The sequence below is a fragment of the Symphalangus syndactylus genome, chromosome 1, assembly GCF_028878055.3.
Source record: "Symphalangus syndactylus isolate Jambi chromosome 1, NHGRI_mSymSyn1-v2.1_pri, whole genome shotgun sequence".
Lineage (NCBI taxonomy): Eukaryota > Metazoa > Chordata > Mammalia > Primates > Hylobatidae > Symphalangus > Symphalangus syndactylus.
Window position 1 is genome coordinate 155,626,254 of NC_072423.2, and position 26,187 is coordinate 155,652,440.

Consider the following 26,187-nt stretch of genomic DNA (forward strand, 5'->3'; position numbering starts at 1 on the left):
TAATAGAGTATACTATGTATTATATCTAATATAGTATACTCTATGTAATATAGTATACTACGCATTATGTAATATTATATACTGTATTACTATATAATATAATGAAATCATATTTGTATGGTAATATAAAATATTACTATATTACTATATTGTATAATAAAATATATAGTATATAATATGGAATTTTAATATATAATAGAAAATATTACTATATTATATAATAAAATACTACTATAAATATGAATAACAAAATATTACTATATTAGTATATTATATAGTCAACAATATAATTTATAGTATACTATGCTGTACATACTGTGTATACATACTACACTATAATAAATATACTATATATTAATACAGTATAAAATACTACATAGTCTTTATAAAATATATAAAAAGTTTGCTATATATAGGTCATATATAAAAACTATAGTATATATGTTTATTATATATGCTCTATATAGTATATAAGTCTACTATATATGCTCTATATAGTATATAAGTTTACTATATAGTATATATAGAATATAAAAAGGTTTACTATATATACTACATATAAAATATAGAAAAAGGATTTTCAAGATTATGTACTACATACTACATTATTAAAAAAAACTTTTTAAACCTACAACAAATTTTGGATGAATTCTAGAACAGAATTTGGAATAACTTGTAGAAAACAAGTTATTTTATGGAAAAACTAGTCCAATAATTATAGATATAAGGCTTCTGAATTTACAGATTCCTGTCTATTTCCTGATTACCTAGCCTCTGTATATGCCATCTGGAAATTAATGTCAGTCTCTCTGTCACATTCATAGGCGATAAGATTTTTTTTATTTGAAAATAATTCTTTTATTTATGGACAGTTTTCCCTTAGTAACATTTCATAATGCCTTGGAGATTTTGAAAGCACATTTTAAAATGTTTTAATGTATACCTCTTTAATTTTGGGCTATGTCTACCTCTCTAAAATGAAGATACTTTAGCATGTTTGTATTTTTTGTAAAACACTAAAAAATTACGATAGGGAGTAATGTATATGTCATATTTTGTTGAAATATTCAAAGTTTATCAATAATTTTATGTGTACTAAAATACTCCCATAATACCCTGTACCATCAAATATGAATGACAGAGGGAAGACTTGCTACTGCAAGACACCTGTGTGGATTGAGATTTACTTCATAATCCATTTTACTTCAAGATGCTTCATAATTTACTATGTGTTGAAAATAAGCCAGTTGCTTAAAAGAAGCAGGGATTCCTCAAAGTGAGGCAGAGAAGAATAAAATGTGTTGCAAGGGCCCTCATGGAAAGTATGCTCACAGAAGTACTTTAGTGTCTTCAGGAGCACGTTTGTGAATCACCAAGGAGTGAGTCTTGCCAGCTCCTTATAAGATGCCTCACTCTCAGCCAGTATGGAGTAAATGGCTGTAAACATTAAATCACAAATTTAGCTCTTGGAAGCTCTTTATGATCAGTTGGATCCACTCATCCTTCCACATCCCTGTCAACTAATGTTGGACTCCATTTGTGGTTTTCTTTGCACACAAATAAGAATGAATCCATTTCATTCCAGCTATTTGAAATCAGATCACATGTATATATTTTCCCTACATAAGTCAATATTAAATTACCCCAAACCTCTGAACAGTACAGTAGTCCTATGACACTGGTTTTAAAAATCCCTTAGTATCTTGTTCCTACTTCCTGAACTAATATCATTTGACCGCACGCCTTCATAATCACAATTCTTTATAAAACTTAATAATTAAAAGGGACATGAAATTGTATTTAATTTAAAGTGCTCTCACATTATTTTTTACCTAACTTAGGGGAATATATATGTAAAACTTCAACATGGGCAATCACTAAATGAAATTATCCTCGATATTTTTTGTTCAACTTACTTTTAGAACTTAATGTTTTGTTACTAAATAGCATTATTTTGGTTACTAGATTATTTTAATCTTAATATGTTCTTGAGTACCTCTCAGTCTCAACCTTTCCAATGTATTTAATTATTTAATTTGGGATCATTATAGATTCACATGTAGTTAAAAGAAATTATACAAATAGTTTCTGTGTACTCTATACCAGTTTCTCAAATGGAAACCACCAGCAAAACTGTGGTTCAATAATTACACAACCGAATATTGATGTATTATGGTCAAGATAGGGAGTGTTTCCAATCATGAGCATTTCTAGGGCAACTGCAGAGAAGAACAATTTTTAGGTCAGGTAGCAGTTACATGTTTCATTTTTAAAGGAGATGTCAAACTTCTCCAGAAGTTTTCTGTTTTCTACAGAAAATGGCTGTACCATTTTATATTTCCACAATCAGTGTAAGAGCAATCAATTTTCTCCACATTCTAGCCAGCATGTGATGTTGTCATTATTTATTTTTATTTCAGCCATTCTGATCGGCTGACATATCATGTATGGTATTTCTCTGTGGTTTTAATTTGCATTCCTCCAATGCCTATTGATGTAGAGTAAATATTCATGTGCTTATTTGCCGTCTGGATGTCCTTTAGGTCACGTGACTGTTATGCTTGTTGCCTATTTTCTAGGTGGATTGTTTCTTTTGCTGTTCAGTCTTGAGAGTTCATTGTGTATTCTAGATACTTGTCTTTTGTCAGACACTTGGCTTGCAAATGTGATTGCCCAGTCTGCAGCATACACTTTTATTCTCTTAATACGGTCTTTTGCTGCCAAAGTTTTTAATTTTTATGAAATCCAATTTATTAACTTTTCTTTTTCTGGGTTGTAATTTTGTTGTCTAGAATAGAAACTCTGTCTAGCTCTAGACTTACAAGACTTTCTCCTGTTTTTTTCCTAAGAGTCTCATTGCTTTACATTTTATATTTATATTTGTAATCCACATTGAGGTAATTTTTATATGAGGTGTTAAACTTAGGTCTAAGCTCTTTTACTATTTCCTATGGACATCAAATTGATCCATCATTATTTGTGGATTTATTCTATGCAGTTTCTTTTGAATCTGTTGAAAATAAGTTGGAGATATTTGTTTAGATTTATTTCTGGTTTCTTTGCTCTGATCCGTTGACATGAGTTCATTTCTTTGCCAATCTGCCGATACCAAATAGTCTCAATTGTTGTAGATATAAAATAAGTCTTGAAATCTGGTGAACTATTTTTCCTACTTTATTCTTCTCTCGTAAAATGTTTGAGCTATTCTATTTTTTTTTTTTTTTTTTTTTTTTTTTTTTTTTTTTTTTTTGCCTTCTCATATAAAGTTTAGAAAGATCTTGCTGTATCTCCAAAAATTCTGGCTGGGATTTTGATACAAACTGTGTAAAACCTGTGTATGAATTTGGAAGTAACCTATATCTTTACACTATTGAGTCTCCCATTTTATTAACATGGTATATATCTCCATTTATTGAGCATTTCTTTGAATTTTTTCTCCAATGTTGTGTACTTTTCCGTATACACTGTTGGGCATATCTTACTGTATTTATACAGAAGCTTTTCCTTTGTTGTGCTACTGTGATTGATGTATTTCAGATTTTGATGTCAACGTGTAAATTGCTAGTATGTAGAACTACAATACATTTTTGTATGTTCATTGTGTGCCTTGCTCATTGGATGATACCTGTTACTCTAGCTCTACAAATTTTCTTGTAGATTCCTTGGCATTTTCTATAAAGATCATCATGCCATCTTCATATAGTGGTAATATTATTTATTCCTTTCTGACCCATATGCATATATTTTCTTTTCTTGTATTAATGTATTTGCAGGATTTTCCAGCACAGTACTGAATAAGAATGTTCAAAGCAGATATTTCTTGACTTGTTCCCAGTCTTACCCAGAAGTACTCAGTTTTTAACCACTAAGTAAAATGTTATCTTTAGGCTTTTTTTTTTGTAGAGATATTCTTTGTCAAGTTGGAGAAGATTCCTTCCAATCATATTTTACTGAGAACTTTTCTCATGATTCAGTGATTATTGTCAAAAGATTTTTTCTGCTTAGATTACTATGATCTTGTGATTTTACTTTGTTAGCCTGTTAATATTGCAGATTATATTGATTAATTTTCAAAGATTGGACCTTTCTTACATTCCTCTAATAAACACCATTTGATCATCGTGTATAATTCTTATCTTGCCTACTTCTATTTTCTCTTACTTGGCTAAGGATTTTTTGCATCTATATGAATGAGAGATACTGTTTTTTTTTTTTTATGTGTTTATCTGGTTTTGATATTAGAGTGTCTTAGTCTACTTAGGCTGCCATAACAAACTAAGTTACAGGGATTAAGAAATACAAGTTTATTTTTTCACAGTTCTGGAGACTGAAAGTCTGAGATTAGGATCCAGAATAGTCAATTCCTGCTGAGGGCTCTCTTCCTGACTTGTAGACAGCAGCCTTCCTGTTCCATGTTCACATGGTCTTTTCTCAGTATGTGTCCAGGGAGAAAGTATCCTTCTCTTTTCCTTTTTTTACCGAATGCTAATCCTATGGGATCAGAGTCCTAATTCTTCAACATCATTTAACTATAATTACCTCTGTAAAACCCCATTTCCAAATCCAGTTATGTTGGGGCTTCAATATATGAACTGGTGGGAGTAGCATAATTCAGCCGATAAGGGAAAGGGTAGTGTCAATGACACAAAATTACTAGAAAAGCATTCCATCCACTTACACTTTCTGGAAGAGACTGTGTGCTATTACTGTTATTTCTTTAAAGTGTTTACAACTGGTGTTAATTATGTAAACATAGAATTCTCCAGTAGGAACATTTGGACCTGGAAATTTATTTGGGGAAAGTTTTAATAGCTATAGGGTAATTCACATTATGTATTTTTTCATTGGTTAGTTGTAATAGTTTATTATTTTGAGTTAGTGACCCATATTGTCTAAGTTGCTAGTTTTACATATGTAGTTTCTGTAGGAACTTCTATTATCTTTTTGGTGAATTCTGAGTTCACAGTAATATTTGATGTTTAATGACTAACAGTGACTATTTGTACCTTCTGAAACTCCCAATTAGTCACTCTTTTTCAATTTTAATGATTTTTTTTCCAAAGAACTGGCTCTGTTTCATTATTTGTTCTTTTTTCTTTCAATTTTATTGATTTCTGTATTTTTCTTGTTTTTTACTTTCTGTTTGCTTTAGTTTTTTTTTTTATAGTTCTTGCAATGAGAATTTGGATTAGGGATTTGGGAGTTTTTCTTTTCTAAGTTGTGTTTTTATTGCGACTAATTACCTTGTCAGCATTGCTTAGCTGAGTCTTAAAAGTTTAATATGTTTATTTTATAGTTTCATTCAGTTTATCTATATTTTTATTTTCCTTGAGACTTCCTCTTTGATCCCTGGATTATTTAGAAGTGTGTTGTTTATTTTCCACGTAATTAGATATTTTTCTGTCATTTTTATCTTACTGATTTCTAATTTTATTCCACTGTGTGGTCAGAGAACACATGCTATATGATTTCAGTTACTTTAAATGTGTTGAGGTTTGTTTTATGGCCTCGAATATGGTTTATCTTGGTAAATGTTCTATGGGCACTTGAAAGAAATGTGTGCTCTGTTCTTGTTGGGTAAAGTGTTCTGTAAGTATTGATTAAATACTGTTATATAGGGTCGATGAGTTCTGTATTCTCACTGGTCTTCAGTCACAGAAGAATTTAAACTCAGTGTTTTTTTTTTTTTTTTTTTTTCCCACTTTCTTAAAGCAATGTTTGCTTCACTGACTTGTCTTCTGTATTGTATTGGATAACATATAAACCCCAAAGCAGTGTCTGCTGGTATGACAGTAGTTTCTTTTTCCATTCATCAGTCATTTACTCCTTCATGTGAATGCACTATCTGGAAGTTGTTTGGATTGGCATCCAATGGGAAAAAATGAACAAAGGAGTCTCTTCAAGGGGATTGAATTAAAAAATAAAAGCAGACAGCAGATACTGCAGTTTACAAAGATGAATACAATTTGAGAGTTAGTGAAGATCCCTGTGAATTGTACCAGATAAGAAAGGTGATAAACCAAAAGACTGGGAGGGAGGAGGGCTCCTAGGAGGGTGAAAGAGGACAGACCAGCCTTCACAGCACAGGAGTTTGTGGATTTTATAACATAAAAAATAAGCTACTTACCAGAATGTGGGTATTCTCAGCATTCTTATGTTGGGAGTCCTATTGTGGGTCACAGAGCTGTGTCAGGATTGGTTTGCCTTCTAGACAGCTCACAGCCTATTGCACGGGGCCTTTGCCATCCTGATCATCTCCCTCACTTTTCCTAAGAGCACGGCTTGGAATCCAACTGAAACACAGATTGTTTCATGACCAACTCGGTGGTTTTGCAATACTTTCATATTTGAGTGCACAGATGTTTATACACACATGCACATGCTTTGTGTGTCATATTTTTTATTAGAAAAAAATTAAAAATAGTGAATTAGGAAAAATAGATAATGCATGCTGGGCTTAATACCGATGTGATGGGTTGAGAGGTGCAGCAAACCACCATGACACACCTTCACCTAGATAATAAACCTGCACATATAGCACATGTACACCAGAACTTAAAAATTCAAATAAAAAAATAGTTGGCAGTAGATTATTGCCATCCATAACCAAGGAGCATTTAAGACAATGGCATATGATATAAGTAAGTATTTTCAAGAAGAAATTTTCTCAAGTTATTTAAATAAATTCTGATACTTGAAAATGTTTAATTTCAAATACCTACCAACCAAAGCCATGTGTACGGATTATCTAAGTGTTTAATGCCATATTTCAAGTGAATATACCACTGTTAAAGTTATTCAATGACTTCATCAAATAAGCTTTTTTTGACAAATTCATGCTTTTAACTCTCTTCGTGTCTTGTCTTTTAAATTTAGATTATCAGGATTTCAGCTGCCCTCCTCTATAGTGAGTACAGGATCTATCCTCACTCTGTGGTTCACGACAGACTTCGCTGTGAGTGCCCAAGGTTTCAAAGCATTATACGAAGGTAAGAGATTTGTTGTGTTTTGCACACGCATTCAGTGTTGAAATCATCTAATACATGCTACTCTGGATTAACAATGAAAAACTAGGCTGCTATGTCACAGGTCGTTTCATGGTGTAGACATTTGGCTTCTGTGTAATACATTGGCATTGGATAACACTGTTATAATCGCCAAACTTTCCAGCCCAAAACATGTTCACATTTTTTTCTTACCACTAGAACTTTTCTTGTTTGGATTTTCTTTCGGTTAACTTGTAGCGAATATGTTTTGAGAAGTTTGACTGTAAACTAATAGCCTTCTTATGCAGTAAAGAGTTGATTTTTAATGCAGAAGAGTTTTATTAAATTTTTGGTTGGGCAATTATACTGATAGTGCTTGAGTAAAGGAAATTTCATTAAATGAGCTTTTGTTGTCAAAGCTGAAATTTTTGAGAGAGAAAATTAATTTGCATTTCCTGTTGTTTGATCATGCAAGGCATAGAGACTTTATTTGTTTTCATGTCTTCAGATTTTGTGCCTAGATACCTTTGGATATTGCTATCATTATTAAAATGGCTTTTGGCAGAAATTTTTTTTAAATGCAGAGATAGAGCTTTGGAAAAGGAAATTATCATTTCAAGTATTAGGTTTTAAGAAATTGAACTAGTTAATACTTTAAAGGCTAATGTGTGTCTAGTTTTGTTTTGCATGGAGATTTTAAATTGTCTTTTACGTGTAATAAAAGAGGTACTGTCTGTAACACAAACTCTGGAATCTGTAAACTTAAAAAGCAATCTGTAGTTAGAGGTAGAAACCAATTCCTATTTACAACACACACTGTTTACTTGGGCTGTCATTGTCTACTAAGTCACAGATTATATATTCTTACTTGGAATACTCTGCATTTAGGCAAAAATCATATTTTGTGGGAAGTTAAAATCTACACGTGGTTTGTGAAAATGAGTGGCTGTAGTGAAATTATCAGAAAATAAAAGTGTAGAAGTTTCTTTGCAGAGACATACGAATGGACCGACTTATCCTTTCACTCAAAGTTACGTGTGGAATAATGCTGATAATGGTGTGCAGTTCTGCCTGTGAATGTCTTTGAGGCCACTGCATTTGTACATAAGCCAGAGTCAGTGGCTGGAAAGTGTCTGTCACCTTTAAGTACATTACTATCAAGGAATAAGTTAATCTTTGGAAAGCAACAGGCTAATTTAAGATTTATGGATGTTACTAGCTTTCAGTTTTGATTATATCAATGTACCACTTCATACAAACCCTAAATTGACATCATTTTATTTTTTGCAGAATATTACAAAAGGATCTCTAAAGCAATCCGTACCAGCTATATGCCAAGCATATTTTGTCCTGTTAACATACAATATTTGTTCAGAAAATAGATAATGCTTCCACATTTTAGAAAACTTGGCATTTTTTCTCCCCTCCTGATAAAGTTGATAGTTGAAGACGAGGTCTTGCTAGGTTGCCAAAATTAATGCTGTGAAAATTCCATTGCTGTTGAGAAATTACCATATGGATAATTCTATCAAATATTTCTGGGCTATTGCTGGCTTTACTGGTGGTCATGATGACATAATAAAGAAGACAGGGCAAGATTGTCTATGTTGGAAACTTATTTCTGTGTTACTCCAGAAGATCAACTGGAAAACTTCCGAGAAAATGAAAGAGGGCCATAAGTTAAGTTACCTGTATTTATTTTTTAGTGTTGGTATGTAGAGAATGTTTTTGTGATATTTCGATTTGAAATGGTGATATTATAGTCTGATGTTTACAAGTAAAGACAATCCTATCTTTAAAAGAAAACCTGTTAAAAAGGTGCTTTGTTGGCTAAACCAAAATTGTATCCAGTGTTTAGTATTTGTGTGTTTAAAACTATTTATCAGTTAGCTTCAAGTTCTCCTGCAAAAATGAGTGTGTATTACTTGGAGAAAAATATCAACTATAATCTTAAGTGGAAGAGTAAAGATAAGATAATCTAGAGTAGAGGAGAGCTTTTATAGCAATATTTATTGCAAGTACCAAATACCTTACCCGTAAATTTTAGACAACTATTAGTTACCAAGGCCATGTCATGAGAAAAGGTGAGAATTTATTAGGAGTGCATAAAATAAGCAAATACACCTATTCATACATGTATATATATATATGTATATAAAGCAGACTCAATGGTAATAATTAGAAAAATTTCTCAAGTTGATTTAGAATCACAAAATTCTCTTTCTGATATTTCAGATTTCCTCTTTTCCCAGTAGCTTTTATTTTGAAGAGACTGCCCAAGGATCCTGTTATTTGACCCATCAAGTAATTTGCATGAGTCAAATAATAGAATAAAATAATGATGTATAATCCAAGATGTATAAAGGCAACTGGATTGAGGTATAAAATGAACTTTCATATTATAATAAATTCATTTTCTTTTATTTAACTAAAACATGGAATTTTGGTAGTATTACCAGACTGCTGCATAAATTTTTAATTGAAATTTACTGGCTTGAAAGGAGAAAAATCTTCCAAACTTCTAAGATCTATGTAAACATGATAACCTTGGGAACAAACATAATCCAGACACCGAACTAAAGTGTTTTCTGGCAGTACTTTGGAGTCGGAATTATTTATATAAACCATTATTCATACATGGAACTGTTAAGCTACATAATGAAAATAGAAACAAAATAATGTAATTAATGTGTTCAGTCATTGAATTTAACTCTGGAAATCCAGTGGGAACACTGATAAATTTTATACTGACATTGATTATTTACAGTATTTGAATTTCTGAATATAGACCTTAGCAAGTCTCAGCAATTAAGTGTATATATTAAAATTAACAAATTTTAAGTGCTAAATATAGAATAAAATTGAAGGTACTAACTTAATTCAGTGTTGTAAGATTTTACTTGCCAGTTCTATACCTGGACATTAGCCTTAATTGTGAACCAACAAAGTTGCATAGCTGTCTTTGATAAATTAATAACAGAAACTGTTAGGATTACATATGATTACTATTAAAATTCCTATATGTGCCCAATTTTGAAGTACTATGTCTATAAATTTTATTTGTGTATTGTCTCTTCTTTTATCAAAATCTCACGTAGTAAAAAATATTATTTTGTCATGAAGCTTACCTATGTTTTAAGAAAAACATCTAGGAAGTAAGAAAATTGACATGAGACAAAGGCTGACAAATATTAGACTTGAGGACATTGAAGAAAATATACGGACTGGGTGATATACGGTCATCTAAAAATTGTTCCGCAAAGAGCTTCTCTGTGTGATGTACTTTACATTTTTTTCCCTTTAGGTTTTAAAAAGGAATCCATCTATTTTATAATGGTTTTCCTTATTAGTAAAAATGTAAGACAAATGTTGGAAAGGCATGAATCCATTATCAAAACTCTTCGACTCAGAATGTTCATTATTTTGGGTCTAAAGTCTAAATATCAATTTTAATGCATATCTTTCTTTACGAATATAATTTCAAATGTTTTGTAAATTATTTGGGAAATTCTTCATACATGGACTTCAATAATTTATCGGTTATATTTTTAAAACCTAGCTTTTATGAATTATATACAATAATTTAGGTTGAATTTTTAGGTCATTTTGTAAGTAAAATAAGGTTTTTCTGAAGTTAATTGTATTCTTTATGATCCAGTAGCTTTTGGAAAATAGAATTTTTGTACATAATACAACCTTTTTTTTTTTTTGGATAGAAAGCAGCAACTGTGAATCAAAATAGTGATTCCAGTATTTATTAACTAGAATCACTACTTACTTTGTATGGAACTTTTCTCCATAGCATAAGGCAATTCTATAGATAGGACACAATTTTTCATAACAATTGGCAAAGACTTTATTCATGCCTTTTCTTATTAAATCTTCACAGAAATTGTCTAAGTGAAATAAAGTGACCTATTTATTATCAGGTAGAGAAAGTGAAGTAGTTAACTACAGTACTTTAGTTTCCCGAGATCCCATAGCTGCTAGGGAATGAAAGCAAAATTATCCGCATGTCTATACATCTACAGAAGTTGGAATCCTTATACACTCACTATGTTTCCTCTTGTACTTGTTACGTTTGTGTATACACACATATACAAATACACACTCAAAAATGCACACGTATGTACACATAAGTGCTCCTAGACATGGCTGTCCATACTTACACATGCACAAGTATAAGTGGATACACAGATTTGCTCATTCATTTCTTCTCTCATTTATTTAATCAGCATTCATGGGGCCTCTTCCAGAGGCACAATACTGAGTTAAGTTAAAGGAATACAAAGAGGAAGTGAATAGTGCTTATTCTCAGCGAGTAGTGAAGGAGAATGAAACAATCGAACATTGGTGTAATTGGTGCGACTCAATAGTCATTTTGGCTTTATAAAACAGGGCAAAAGAGCAAGGGAAAGACCAGGTCTACGTGGGCCATGTAGAAACCATCACAGAGTGGATGCTCAGGCCATGACCTGAAGAACGTGTTCTTAAAGCACTTGTGCTATATGCCTCCTTTGTGTTAGACCCTGAATAGAATGTCTCAAGGAAAATAGACAATAGAAGGATGTTCCTGAGTAAGGAGGAACACCTGCAGAAGCGTAGAGAAAAACAGATGCCTGTCTTTGAGAACGCTCAGCAATGTGGTTTACAGTAAGAGGGGATGCAGCAGCGAGGCGGAGTTCATGGAGGCTGAGTTGAGTGGGGAGCAGAGGCGGATGATCCTGAACCTAGGTTGTCTGGGGCTCAGAGAGCCTGGAGCTGAGCCCTTCTGCCCTATCTGAAGGTTAGAAAATTGAGTTTACATTGTTTCATCCTTGCAATAGAAAACTTACTCAGTGAGATCCTTTACAAAAAAAGCTGACTTACTTTCACTGGACTGTGAAATGAAGGATAGCATTTTTGTTTGCATATGCTTCTATGTGACAATTTATCACATTTTGGCTTTTAAGGGAAAGTTATAATGTCCCAAAATACATGCAGGGAGAAGAGAGAACATGGATTAAATGAATTCTGAATTCCCAGAGCACTTAATGGAAGCCAATGGATGGCACCTTATATGCCTACTCTGTGGCCATTACTCTTTGTACCCTTGAGGGCAGTAACTAACTCTAAGGAAAATTTGAATCCTTGACACTTGGCACGTGATAACTACTCAAAAATATTTTTTGATAAAAATCTAAACCGCAACTTAATTTTTTCTAGTAGTTCATATTCCCTCAAAACCTGAAAGGAAAACTTCCAGTAAGTATTGGTATTGAAAAATTTGAATTTGATTTTCTCTCTAATGAACACACCCACTCATGCAGAAGTTTCTAAAAAAAAGTCGCTGAATTGATTTAAAGATAAAGAAATTACATGATCTACAGTATGGATCATCGTTCATGAGTTATAAACTTTGCATAAGTGGATCCTCTTAAAAATTTTGCTCAGTATAGGATAGGAAATTTAATCCTCACAAACAGAAAATGAGGGATCAGTATTTATTAATCCATTGAACATTTATTTTTTGAAAGAAAATGGCCTATACTTTTTTATAGTTCTTGAATTTTCACCGGAGAAAAGTGAATCCGGGCTGCTAGAGAGACCTTTTCTTCAGGTTTCAGGAAGTGATTAAGGATGGTTAGGGCTTTCTGTTACCAGGGTGTCCCTCTGTTGGCTGAGTATGTGTGGCCTTTCCCTCTGACACATCCCTCAAGCAGAATTTTCTTTCCTTGAATACCTATGGATCTGGATTTAGAAAGAGCAGCTAGATGATTACCCTTCAAGCTCAAAGCTTTATTTAGAATGTCAGCACTGATTTATTTCTCCCTTGAAGTGATTACCCAAACTCCACCTGAGTTAAAGCATGGAGCATGAATGATGCACCTGGCAGGATAGAAATGTCTCCTTTTCAAGAAGGTGCTAGCACAAGAACAGCAGCTGGCTTTCCATTAGCTCACAGTGTAACATTGTTTTAGATTTATAACAATTATAGAGCTTGAAACAAATGCAAAATTTCAATAATTACTTTCCTCTGGGCTAATTAGGTAACTTAGACTGGTAAACCCGGGTATGCTTTTTGTAAACACATTCCTTCCTCATTTTATAACAAGTAGGACTAGGGTCCTCACCTTAGCTATCTCTAGGCTTGGTTGCCAGAAACTACCGAAATCTCTCCTTTGTCCTCCATTTGCAGGAGTTTTGAACACTAGCTATATTAGAACCACTAATCAATGTTAAATGACATTTGAAAATATTCACTGGGTGAGTTCTAGGGATCTGGGGTATACCATTGCATGTATAGTCAACAATGCTGTCTTGTGCAATTGAATATTTTTTAAAAGGGTAGATCTCATAATAAGCGTTCTTGCTATGAGAAAGTAATTTTTTAAAAGAAAAGAATTAGTGCTGTAGGTACCTGAACACTAACATCTTCTAAAAGTAGGAATATAGCAGAGATATAATTGTCTCCTGAAAGTACAACTTTAAGACAATCAAATGATTAGAAGAGAGATGAACTGCCCTGAAGAGACAAATTTAGCTAATCTAGCAAGGCTTACATGCTACCTGTAACTTCTAATGTGTCGGATAAAGGAATGAAAGAATTGGTTTGGGCAGCCCCGTGAGCCTAGTAAAAGCACAGAGTCCAAGGAGAAGCGTTGTCATTTAGGATTAGCCTCAAGGAAAGGAAAGCTTAGGCAGCTCACAGTTGCACCCTGATGGTTGCAGTCAACTGAGCAACCCTCCCTGGGATGTTTGTGAATGTGGGGTGTTAAGTCTGATTATTCTGGTCCGCTGTGAGACTATCCATATTCTATATATCTAACTTTCTTAATTTGAGGATCATGAAATATCTCTTTCCATGAAGCTGTGAAATTATGTGCACAATTTTGTGTGTTTTTCTGGAAAGAACATTGTATAAATTTCAAGTTGTCACAAATCTCATAACTACTGAAAAGATAAAAATGGCTTCTGTCCATTGATGATATAAGTTCTGTTAACCTGAGGCGTCAACTTTTCTTTTATCTGATTGTTGTCAGTTATCTTATGTCTTATTTTTTCTTGTTCTGAATTCCTTGTTCGAGCAGGCATCCTTACATTACAATTTTGCTTCACATATAGGCCTAGAGTGACTTAAATAAAAATAATAACAAAACTGCCATATCACTATAGGTATCAATGTAAGTGGTCTAATTCCTATGAGCTGTAATTTGTTAAGTTTTCACTTTGTCTTTATATGTTGGTTATGTGAACTTAATATACATTTAACCCTGGAAATCTTAGCATCACAAAATCTAGTTTCTGATTCCATTGGAATAGACAGTTACAAATTCATTAAGAGAAATTCCACTTGAGGCTGTATTAGTCCATTCTTGTATTAATATAAAGAAATACCTGACATGGGGTAATTTACAAAGAAAATAGGTGTAATAAGCTCATGGTTCTGCAGGCTGGACAGGAACTGTAGCACTGCCATCTGCCCGGCTTCTGATGAGGCCTCAGGAAGCTTCCAATCATTGTGGGAGGCAAAGAAGGAGCTGGCGCGACACATGGCAAAAGCAGAAGCAAGGGGAGGAGTGAGAGGTGCCACATACTTTTCAGTTCAATTTTGGTGAATCTTTTTCACTGTGTCCAGGAGAGCAACCAAGAGGATGGTGCTAAACTATTCATGAGAAATCGACGTCCCATGATCTACTCACCTCTTACCAGGCCCTACCTCCAATACTGGGGGTTACAATTTCACATGAGGTTTGCACGTTGACAAATATCCGAACTATATCAGAGGCACATTGAGATATTTAGTGAATCATTTGCCTTGGCTACGCAAACACACGCACACATACCTGTAGCTATGTTGCTGTGCACTTTCCATCAAAAATCATAAGTTCTAGTAGTATTAAAAATAATTCCTTTTAGTCCTATATGTATTGACCTCAGAAGATGTGCACGGTACATTAAAGTGAAAACAAAATGCAACATAATTCCATTTCGGTAAACATATAAACAAAAATATTTGCATAGCTATATGAATGCATATGCAACGTGATTCCATTTTGGTGAAAATATAAATAAAAGTACTTGGATAGGTATGTGAATGTCTATATGTACAAATACATGGCACACATGTATATATGCTTTCGTGAGTGTTCAGAAACGTGTAGGAGAATATGTGAATTGTGAAAATAAATTAGGTTTGAGAAGAATGGAATAACCAGGTGGAATGATTGCTGTATTTTTCTCCATATAACTGTTATTTAGCTCATTGCAATGAGCACAGAAAAAATTAAATAATATTATAGAGTTAAGAAATGTCTGATGATAATGTGGGAATGAATATTAAGTGGACCTCTGGCTCTTAATTGGAATTCGAATGAAAAATAGAACCAAGTAATTAAGTCATTTGCTATGTATTTTTTCAAATAGTTAATGAATTCTAAGACCAGCACTGTAGCCTGATTTTTTTTAAATATCAGAAAACAAGGTGCTCTTGTTAAAAATCGACTCACAGAAATAGTTACTTGTGTAAAAGGAATATAGTAAAGGGCAAGTTAACTGCATAGAAGAGCCCATTTCAGAATGAATTTTCAGTAACAAAATATGTATTACTATTTGTACTTGTTGGGTTTCCTAGTTCATTTTGTGCTGCTATGTTACCTGAGACTGGGTAATTTATAAAGGAAAGAGATGTATCTCACGGTTATGGAGGTTGGGAGATTGAAGATCAGGTGGCCACACCTGGAGAGGGCCTTGGGTTTCCTTATAATCGGGTGGAGTGCTATCACATGGTGGACAAGCAAAAGGGGAAGCATGAATGCAAAAGAGGTAAGACACAGGGGCAACCTCACTTTATAACTATCTGCTGTTTCAGTAACTAACCTAGTCCCACTAGAAGAAATCTAGTCTGAAGAGGAAGACGTTCATTGATCTTATTGACGTAATAACCTTTAAGCCCTCCAACTTCCAACCTTACTACATTGACAGTTAAATTTCAACCTAAGTTTTGGTGGAGACAAACCATATTCAAACTATTGCAGAGGGGATTGTCAACTCCTGAGTTATTGTACTTGCATTTGTTAATATTTTTCATCTTAATCACAATTTTATCTTCTGTACATCTCTCCCAAGATTTTTTCTTTTTTATTAATTTTTTTCCAGCATACTCTTGTGTCAGGGCAAATTTCTCCACGTTATATGCATATACATTACATTTGATAATATGTAATTTTAGATAAATGAAAAGCAAAAATTGGTCATTATTTAAAATGAACTTCAATAAGCAAAAATGAGAGTGGATGATGTTTAATAGTCTCTTTCTGTCTCTCTTCTGCAGCAACTAGAAACTAGATGACTTTATATTTAAACACCATCAAATATTGGCTATATACTATTTGGATGCTAGAAATGCAAAGTGTTAGGGTAAATTAATTTAAAAGTTTACATGTGGATAAGCGCATGAACTCTGAGGTGTGGGTTCAATGCAGTTTCCCAGTCACTATGAGTGTGACCATTGTGCTGGTGACGAAGCGCTTATTACTTCAATTTATTTTCCCTTGTGAAATGAAAAATAAATAGTATCTACATTAGAGAGTTGGCATGAGGCTTACAGAATTAGTTATCTAAATTGTTTGGTTCAGTATCTGGTACAGAAAACTTTTAATTTCTCCTTCCATTTGGCCTAGATGAGCCTAGAAGATGGCCTCAAAAAATATGAAGTATGGGACTGGGTACAGTGGCTCATGGCTGTAATCCCAGTACTTTGGGAGGCCAAGGCAGGTGGATCACAAGGTTAGGAGTTCGAGACCATCTTGGCCAATATGGTGAAACCTCATCTCTACTAAAAATACAAAAATTAGCTGGGCGTAGTGGTGGATGCCTATAATCCCAGCTACTTGGGAAACTGAGCAGGAGAATCATTTGAACCCAGGAGGCGGAGGTTGCAGTGAGCCGAGATCATGCCATTACACTCCAGCCTGGGCGACAGAGCGAGACTCTGTTAAAAAAAATAAAATAAAAATAAAAAAATTCCAGTATTATTTCTTCCAAGTTATATAAGATCTGTGTCCACCTTCTGCTTCTCTATGCTTTTTCTCTTTATCTGCTTTATGTGTTTAAAAAAAAAAGCCAAATAATGATGAATCTATACTCTTCTAAGTCAGAGTGCAGAGAACAAATTCACCCCTGCTGAAGTGTTGAGTGGCATGTTCTGAATTTACACTGAGCTGGCAAGTTACATATTTTGGTTAGGGTTACATTTTTATTGTTCTCAAATATCAACTCATGTAGATAGGCATTCTTGCTGTTGTTTTGTTGTTAATTTGTTTTTATTCTAAAATGACAAGAATATGGGGTGAAAAATCACTGAGAAAGGGTAAATTATCTTTTGTTTGAGGCAATTCGAGGAGAAGATGTGACAGAATGACATAGATTTGGATTAAGAGAAAACACTGACATACGTTGACTTAACACAAAGAAAGCTGAGAACACTGGAAATAAATATGAAGTATTTAAATTAGGGTAAACACGCATTAAAATTTCATAAATAAATCAAATTCGTTTCCATTTGTAGATAAATTTTAAAAATCTCCCATTTGAATGTCATTTCGTAAAATACAGGTATAGTACATTAAATATAATTGATCTATAGCCATATGTAGATGCTAAACTTTAAAAAAGGCTTCAGTCTGCTATCCAGTAAATTCAATGGCAAATGTGCACCCAAATGACAAAGTGATACAAATATTTTTGTCTTCGGAGTTCTTAAATCAGTCTACAAACAATTCACAGTTCATTCCCCTTTCTGAATTTGAATGCAACATGCAAATTTATGATTTCTGATGTTCTTTTTACCTAAGGTTGATGGTTTACTGAGTATCAAACAAGCATCTATATTTCTAAATCTAAGTATATTTTTCAAAGGATGTTAGTCTAAAAAGTTTCCCCCTTTATTGTGCATTTTTTTTCTTTAAATGGAGCTGGAAAAATGGCAATCGATGGCCTCACCTGAACAATAGATACTCTGTTGACCTCTACAAGGTTCATATTCTGAGAGCTGGTCACCTATGGGCTTGTTCTTGGTTTTAACAAAATGAGCTATTGATTTAATTGATCAACATGAAAAGGTGTCATATAGAGTACATTTTCCATTATCAGACATTTCTTATTTTAATTGCTTCTTTTGCTTTTCATTCCTTTGTGCAAATCAGAGTAATATAAATCTAAATAGTAAAAACTTTGTGTCCAAGAATTGATCAGCAGGTTGAGATATAGAAGTAAAATTAAGCTATTAAAAACAGTCAATAATTCATGCAATTATTTGTATTCTCCCAATTCTTTTCTCGAAAACCTGATCATGGAGAATCCTCTCGTAGGTAAAATGCCTCTATTTTGACAGTAGAGGATGATATGCCCTTTCCAGACAGCTTCCCCGCTTGTGTTAAGTAGCTTACTTGAAGACGTTTATTGACACTGGTTCTTTCATAATATAACCTTATATTCTTTCATATCCTCTGAGGAGAGACCAACAACACCATTAAAGAAGGAGGAATGGCCTGGGGCCTGTCAACTCGCAACACTGATTTGTATCCATCTGATTAAGCTTTGGTGGTCATTTAAATCAAATATATCTTCGAAGTTTCCATTTTGTTTTTCCAATCAGGCATATACTTTTTGTAGAACACGCTTTTAAATATTAGAATAATGGAATGGAAAGCTACGTTTGGGGAGGGGAGGAGGGTGAGTAAGTGGACAGCTGGTGTGTGGGGACTTTCAGTTTTCTCCTGTGATTTTTGCCGGGTGTAGGAGGATAACAAATGGGAGATTTTGTGCAGGAATAAGATGCTGAACACGTTTCAGCTTTGGATGTGTTATCCATCCTAACTCATGAGATTTCAACATTCCACATCTGATTTTTCATTTTTAAGACTTTCACACTTGTTCAAAACCTTCCCATATGCCACAATACTGACATGTGTATCAAAATTTATGTATTTACTCAACTGTTTTTAAAGGAATGCTTAGATGCATGAATCATGGAAAAACTACAGCTATTTATGAATATAGTGATAACAAATTTAAATTTGTATGAAGTTCACAAAAGTACTAATTTACTTGTATTTACAATGAATTCCAATATATTTAACACCGAAATTCCTAGAAATTTAAGTAAGGTATCATTTCATTTATATATTACTATATAAAATTAGCACGAAATATCTGTACTCTGAATTTGAACACTGTAAAAATATAACAGAGTACAATGAAATTTATTATATTACATACAATGTGAACATTTTACAACATACTTTTGATTTAACCACATTTAATTCAATTGTTTGAATTTTCAACAACCTAAACACAAGATGCCTTTCAGCCTGTTAAACGAGAGTCATATTAACAATCGACAGTTTTAAAAAATGTGTTGTTATATGTTTTCATTTCATCCCCTTTGTACTATAGAAGGGATTTTATTCCTATGAGATTACTCCAAAAGGTCATTTTTCAAATGTTCCATTTACATCCTGTGGCATAGAAGAGCTGGAATGCAGGGTGATCACTCTAAAGAGGAGTAGCATACTTTTTTGATAAAGGGCCAGAGTTACTCTTTCGGCTTTGCAGCTCATCTGGTGTCTGTGGTAACTACTCAAATCTGCTGCTACAGTATGAAAGCACCACAGATAATACTTGAGTGAGCTTGGCTGTGTTTCAGTAAATCTTTATTTACAAAGACAGGTGACCTGTAGCCATGGTGTGGAATCCCAACCCCAAAGCTAGAACATTTTCCTTCTTTAGCAAACAAGATCCTCTTTCCCTTTAGGTCAGCTTGGTCTTATTTAACCCACTTTCTCAATGCACAGTAGAGAAAGTAAATGGCCCTCAAGAGGAGCTGTATTTACAGTGGGCAGATTAATAGTTTTGCCGTAACTGACAAGACAATTTTGTTAGTCACCTTCATCAAACCCCAGATGACTCAGGAATTCTAGTAAATTATTCTTTTCTTAGTTGGCAAACAATATATTCTCTGGTGTCATTTGGACACCACAAGCTTGCTGAACATTTTCTTTGTGTAGTTTTTGTGTAAGGCATGGCCAGGAGGAGTGCCCTTGCTTCCTGTTGTGTGGCCAGTGCAAGCCTCCGGTCACTTTTCCGGGTGTGGGTGTCTTATCTGTGTCAGAAGCTCATATGCCTACAGAAGGCAGGACTCTGTGCTCCTTAAACTTCTTAGAATGAAATATAATACCAACTAGTCCAAGTCCTTGTTCCCATCTAATTAATTCCCAGAGGATGATTAGTAGATTTATCAGAAATTTGTGGCTCTTGGAGTATCATTTTTATGTGGTTGAGGAAGTAAAAGTTGAGTTTCATGAATCATCTAATTGTCATCTATATTTCCCTAAATTCTGTCATTTTGAGTGGTTCAATTCACAACTGGAAGCCCAATTGCAAAGGATTTGTTTTATTTGAGTTTCACTATCTGAGGGCAAATGCACCAGGAGAGCCAGTTGCACCATTTGGGGGGACTTGGAGCACATTACAGTAGAATGCGGTGCCAGTGGAAACATCCTAGTCAGCATGTCTAAATTCTAATGTGTGCACGATTATGCTCACTGCCATCTGACAGCTGTTCGGTTCTGCTGTGAAATGAATTAGTGCTGTCATCTTACTAATAGACCAAAAATAAAGTTGCTGGCATTGTTTCCAGCAGCCAGTTCTAACAGAAGCCAGTCTCAGTGAATTGCCCTCTCACTCGTCACAGCCATGCCTGTTACAGGACCGGGGAGCAGAACATAAGGCATTACTCAGGATACTAATTAGAGGAAACAAGATGCTCCTGGGAGCAAATATTAGGATTGACCAAAAATAACCATATGCATTTCTAAACTGGTGAGTGGATCGCTTGTAAGGTGTGTCTTCGAGGCACGCACTGCTCTGCCCAGGGTATGTGTCTAAAATCGCTCACCGAACTCAAATACAGCTTAAAGTGTTTCTGGGGTGTCTGGTGTTGCACTAACTTCAAAGATGGTTTCAGAAGAAGCAACAGACACATCCTGTTGTATGGAGCTTAGCGATGAGTGATGTGTCTCATGCAAGGATAATGCAACGCTAAGAAAAACCTTGTTTTTCTTTTTTTTGTTTGATCATCAACAAACTGATATTTTGTATAGTATATTTCCGAATCCCTGGTGACGGTTTCATGGCACTTATTATAATTTTTTGTTAAGCCGCTGTGGTAGGTGTTATACGTGACCTCACTTTACTCTTTCAAACACAACTATAGATGGGCATTAAAATCTTCATTTTACAACTGACAACTGAGGCCAAGAAACTCGTTTATGTTCACACAGATAACAAGTAGTTTGTGCCAGAATCTAAAACCATTTGTATTCTTAGAAAATTGAGAAGAAAAAAAAATGAGAATAAAACTAAGTGGAAGTTCTTTCAATATGCTATGATAGTATCATTTTCCTTTTCTGACTTCTCTTTTCCAAGCTAAGTATTCCCATTTATGCAAAACCACTGGTTAGTCTCCTTTGAGTAAAATACATTGTGTTGACGAAGGGTTTATGATGGATTCCAGGAAGTAAGAGTACTTTTTCCAATGTGAAGTAATCAATGCTGAGGCAGTAGTCTAAAAATCTCTTCTGAATGCTGTACCATCGATGCAGCATTGATTTGAGAAAGTGTCTAGCATAGTCATGACATGCTAGTCCAAATCTCAGTTTTATTGCTTAGTTTTTAGCCCTGAGAAAATAACTAATCCTCTTGTGCCTCAGTTTCCATATTTCCAAAAGAGGATAAGCATATAGGATGACTGACATCATAGGGTTTTTGGAAAAATTCAATGAGTGCATTAAATGTGAAGTGCATGGGAGTGTGGCTGGAAGAGTGTAAGGGCCTGTTGTTATTATGGCTCACTTACTGTGTACCCACAGAACATACTTAGTTCAAGTCTTGCTTATGGCTATTCAACTGTCATTTATATGTAATAATATTCATAATAATACTAAGTGCCATCTAAATAAATTTAAACATAAGTAGGAAAATAAAAGTAAAATTTAAATATTAATATTATAAATATAAGTTTAATATAGTGTAAGATAAATATTAACGGATGTAATATAAATTCATATTACTTAGGTTGGTGCGAAAGTAATTGCCATTTTTGCCATTACTATCTAAAATTTAAGTGAGTTTTAAAAACGTTTAATATTAAACATCACCTTCATTGAACTTATTTTGTGCACCCCACTTCTCATCTTTGTATCACTCAATATGCCTCAAACATAGTTTGGCTTCTCAAAAATTACTTTTGTTGCCTTACAAATATTTATTGACTATTAACTGTGAAACAATTTGTGGAGATTACTTATACAGCATTGAACAAAACAGCACAAAATCCCTGTGCTCATGGGTCTTAATTCTAGCGGAGAGAGCTACATCATAAACAAATACATGATTGAAATATACAGCATATCATAAGGTGATAGATGACATAAATATGTAGCCTATCACAAGGTGACAGATAATATAAAATAGTAGGGAAGTGATATATGGATTGTCAAGCTATAGGTTGAGTTTCAATATTAAATAGAGTGTTCAGGGAAGCTCTACACTGAGAAAAAGATAAACACTTATGTGGAATTCTGGAGAAATAGCATTCCCTAAAGCAGTAAAAGCATGTAAAAAGCTCTGGCATAGAGTGTTTTTGGGTAAGTCTGGATGTATTTTAACTTTAAAACCAATAGAGTTTGCTAATTGAGTGGTTGACCTGAGAAACGAGGAGTTTTAGGGACGATGCCAAAGGTTTTGAAAGTAGAGGACATTTCAAAAGGGGAAGATTGGGGTTAGTGGGGGTATGGGTAGGGGATGTGAGAATCAGGAGTTCATTTTTAGGCAAGTTAAATGTAAATTCCCAGTCAGTCACCCAACGGCAGATGCCATTTGAGCAGCTAGAAATGTTAGTTGAAGTCCAAGAGAGAGAATCAAGATAGAAACATAAGTGGAGTTGCCAGCAGTAAGATGAGGTCATCAACAGGCAAGAAGAGAGTGGCATGAAGACGTCAAAAGAGTATTTTGGTTACTCTAGGGGTTAGACTCTAGAGAGATGAAAACAAACACAGACCAAGTAGACCTGCTGGTGAAAAGGGGGAGTCATGGGAATGTGTACTATCCTAGAAGTCAACTCAAGCCTTTCGGGAAGGAAGAGGTGATCAGCCCAGGCAAATGCTACTAAGTCATGACTGATCAGTAAAGGTGATTTTTCACTGGATTTCTCCATGAGTAGCTCATTAGGTGACCCTGATAAGGACATTTTGAGTTGAATGGCAGGTGTGAAACTCTTACTTCGGTGGTTCAAAAAGGAATTAGAGGAGAGAAGTTGGAGAGGTCAAGTAGGGACTTCCTTATAGGGAGTTTTGTTCTAAAATGAAATATAAGGAAGTGGGATAGTGGTAGAAAGAGGAAATGAAGAGAAGAGTTACGTTCGTTGTTGACTGTTTTGCTTTTAACACAGGAGAGATTATATTCTCATAAGGAAAAGAAAATTGAGTAATATCCTTCAGTAATCAGACTAATGTCTTACACAAAAGTGGAAGCTTTAAAGAGTGAGGACATTTTGGTTGGGTGCACTGGCTCACGCCTGTATTCGCAGCACTTTGGGAGGCCAAGGCGGGCGGATCACGAGGTCAGCAGATCGAGACCATCCTGGCCAACATGGTGAAACCGCCTCTCTACTAAAAAAAAAAAAAAAAAAAAAAAAATACAAAAAAGTTAGCCAGGCATGGTGGTGGGTTCCTGTAGTCTTAGCTACTCAGGAGGCTGAGGCAGGAGAATGGCATGAACCCAGGAGGTAGAGCTGGCAGTGAGCCCAGATCGCACCACTGCACTCCAGCCTGGGCAACAGAGTGAGACTCAAAAAAAAAAAAAAAAAGGACATTTTACTCACAGCGTGGAGGGTACTCAACACAGATGCAAACAGGTAGATGAATGAGGTGAGAGAAGCATTTGATGGCTGTTTTCACATTCCTTCTATTTTCTCCATGAAATAATAGGCAAACTCATTAATGAAAATGTGATGAGGGATAGGTCTTGCAAGATTAAAGAATGGGGAGCAGTAATGTAATATTCAAAGGGTCCTCTAGAATAGTCTCCCTTCAAGAGTGGTAGAGTAAAGGGGCTGTGAGAATTGAGCACAATTTTGTGGCTGCTGTATGGATGCTTGGGAGAGGAGTGGTCATGAACATAAAGACAGACTAGGAAACCTAGCTCCATGCAATTTTCCAGTTACTCTCAGCTGCAGCGATGCAGCAGTAACAAGGCTAGTGGAGAGGTCAGAGCCAGATAGGAACAAGGGAATTTAGGGTCCAGTCAGGGGAATGAGCCCCCAAAACAGAGGTAAGAGCAGGGGATGTCAGAAAGTCGGAATTTTGGAGAAGTAGATGTGGTTGGTATAAGGGCTGGTCTCTGACCGTGTGAGTAATTAATGAAAGAGAATGGAAGACACGTTCTTTGGAGGGGGAGGAGGTTGAGAACCAAGGAAGCCATGGGGTTAGAAGGACCATTTAGCAGGCTAGTGAAGTCACCAAGAATTATAACAGGGGTAGCAGTAGGAATGTGACAGGGAGTCCGGTGCTGAAATTTTCAAGGAGCCAGTGTATCAAATGCAGAGGAGAGTGGGGTGGGATAGATGGCTTCAATAATGGGATCTGCATGTGGAGTAACCTGAAGACAGAAGAGTCAAAGCTGGGAATTTGGGAGGAAAGTCAGGAAATGATGATGAGTAGCCAATCTCAGGGAACAGAGGGGTGAGTGAGAGAGGAAGCACTGCTGGACAGGGCTGTGGGGACTGTGTTCAAGAGAGGGGACACCAGTTTCAGGTGGAACGTTAAGGGAATTCTCAAAGAAGGAAGATTAGATGGGAGATGAGTTTTTCAGGTATTTGGGATGAGAATAAAATGAGATGGAGGTTGGGGAATGACACAGAATCCTGGATTCTTGGGGTGACTGAGGTGAGAGGGATGGAGGACATGATGGATTAGTCTAGAAGGGCTCAAAGCAAACATCAGAGAGGGGACCCACTGCTGGGAAGGTAGAAGCTGACCTGGGAGGTTCCCTTCTCTGGGTGAGGGGAAGATGCTGCTTGGGCCACTGGGAGCTTGAAATTACCTATGTTTTTAAAACATGTCCTAATAACATAAAATAGTTATGGCCAAAAACAACTAACATCTGATACACCTCTTTGGTGAATAAAATGTAATAACAATATGTGTGGGTTTGATTGGAGCACACTTAATTTTATTCCTGTATAAATATTATAAAAGCACTTTGATTACAGGTTCAAGACATATATTATATCTAATATTTTGAATAAGCATACAATGCTGAAATTCAGAAATCGTTTGAAGAGTTTTTCTCTTAATTTGGATGGAAACCCGTATTTTGATTAATTGTCAACTCCCAGCCTCAAACAGAAGCTTTATGTAGAGCTGAAGAAGAGTTCTCTTCAATTTTCTTTGTAAAAACTCATTTTCTTAATATCAAGTATATGATATTGCATGCTCAGCATATATTAACTTTCAGATTTTAAATGTACTCTGTTTCATATTAAGACACATCTGTTAAAATACTTAAGGAACATAAGACGTAATAGTATCTAAAATAAACTTGTGAAGTTGGTATTGTATTGAGTCATTGTAATATATAAAAGATTGGCACCTGGTAAATCCATGTCGAGTTCAATTTTTCTGCTATTAAATAAAAATTGTACTTCAAATGCCCTAATAATCCCTTAAAAGCATGAGCTCATCAATAGTTTAAAAAGGAAAAACTGATCTGTATGTACTCTGAGAGAAACTCTTAAAAACAAAATTCCATTAAAAAATCTGAAAAAAAGGCAAATTAGCCTGAACCAGCCAAAAATATGGGTTATATTAAATTTAAAGACTTCAAGATTGCCAAGATCCCAGCCATGGTATTTCAAACTCCAGCAGCTCTAATGAAAGTAATTGCTGATGTGGCTGGCCCTGTGCCTTGCACGAAAGGCATAGAGGGCAATTTTCATTGACTTTTTTGGAACTCGTGATGTAGCTGAACACAAGAATTTGCGTGGGGCAAATGAATGAATCTCAATCTCTACATACATGCATGTGCACATGTACAAACATATGCTCCTGGGACTGCAAACACAGGAAGGATATATAAATGCAAAGCATTTGCAAGCTTT

The 26,187-nt window shown here is 34.8% G+C and overlaps 1 protein-coding gene across 2 annotated transcripts in view; it reads left to right on the plus strand.

The window, feature by feature from the left end:
- The window catches only part of CSMD1 (CUB and Sushi multiple domains 1), a 2,032,824-nt gene that overhangs the window by 565,082 nt on the left and 1,441,555 nt on the right, over positions 1 to 26,187 (plus strand). For both annotated transcript variants that reach the window (XM_055289255.2, XM_055289263.2), the window contains exon 3: positions 6,877 to 6,989. In XM_055289255.2, the coding sequence (XP_055145230.2) occupies positions 6,877 to 6,989 (113 nt within the window). The remainder of the gene's footprint in view (positions 1 to 6,876; positions 6,990 to 26,187) is intronic.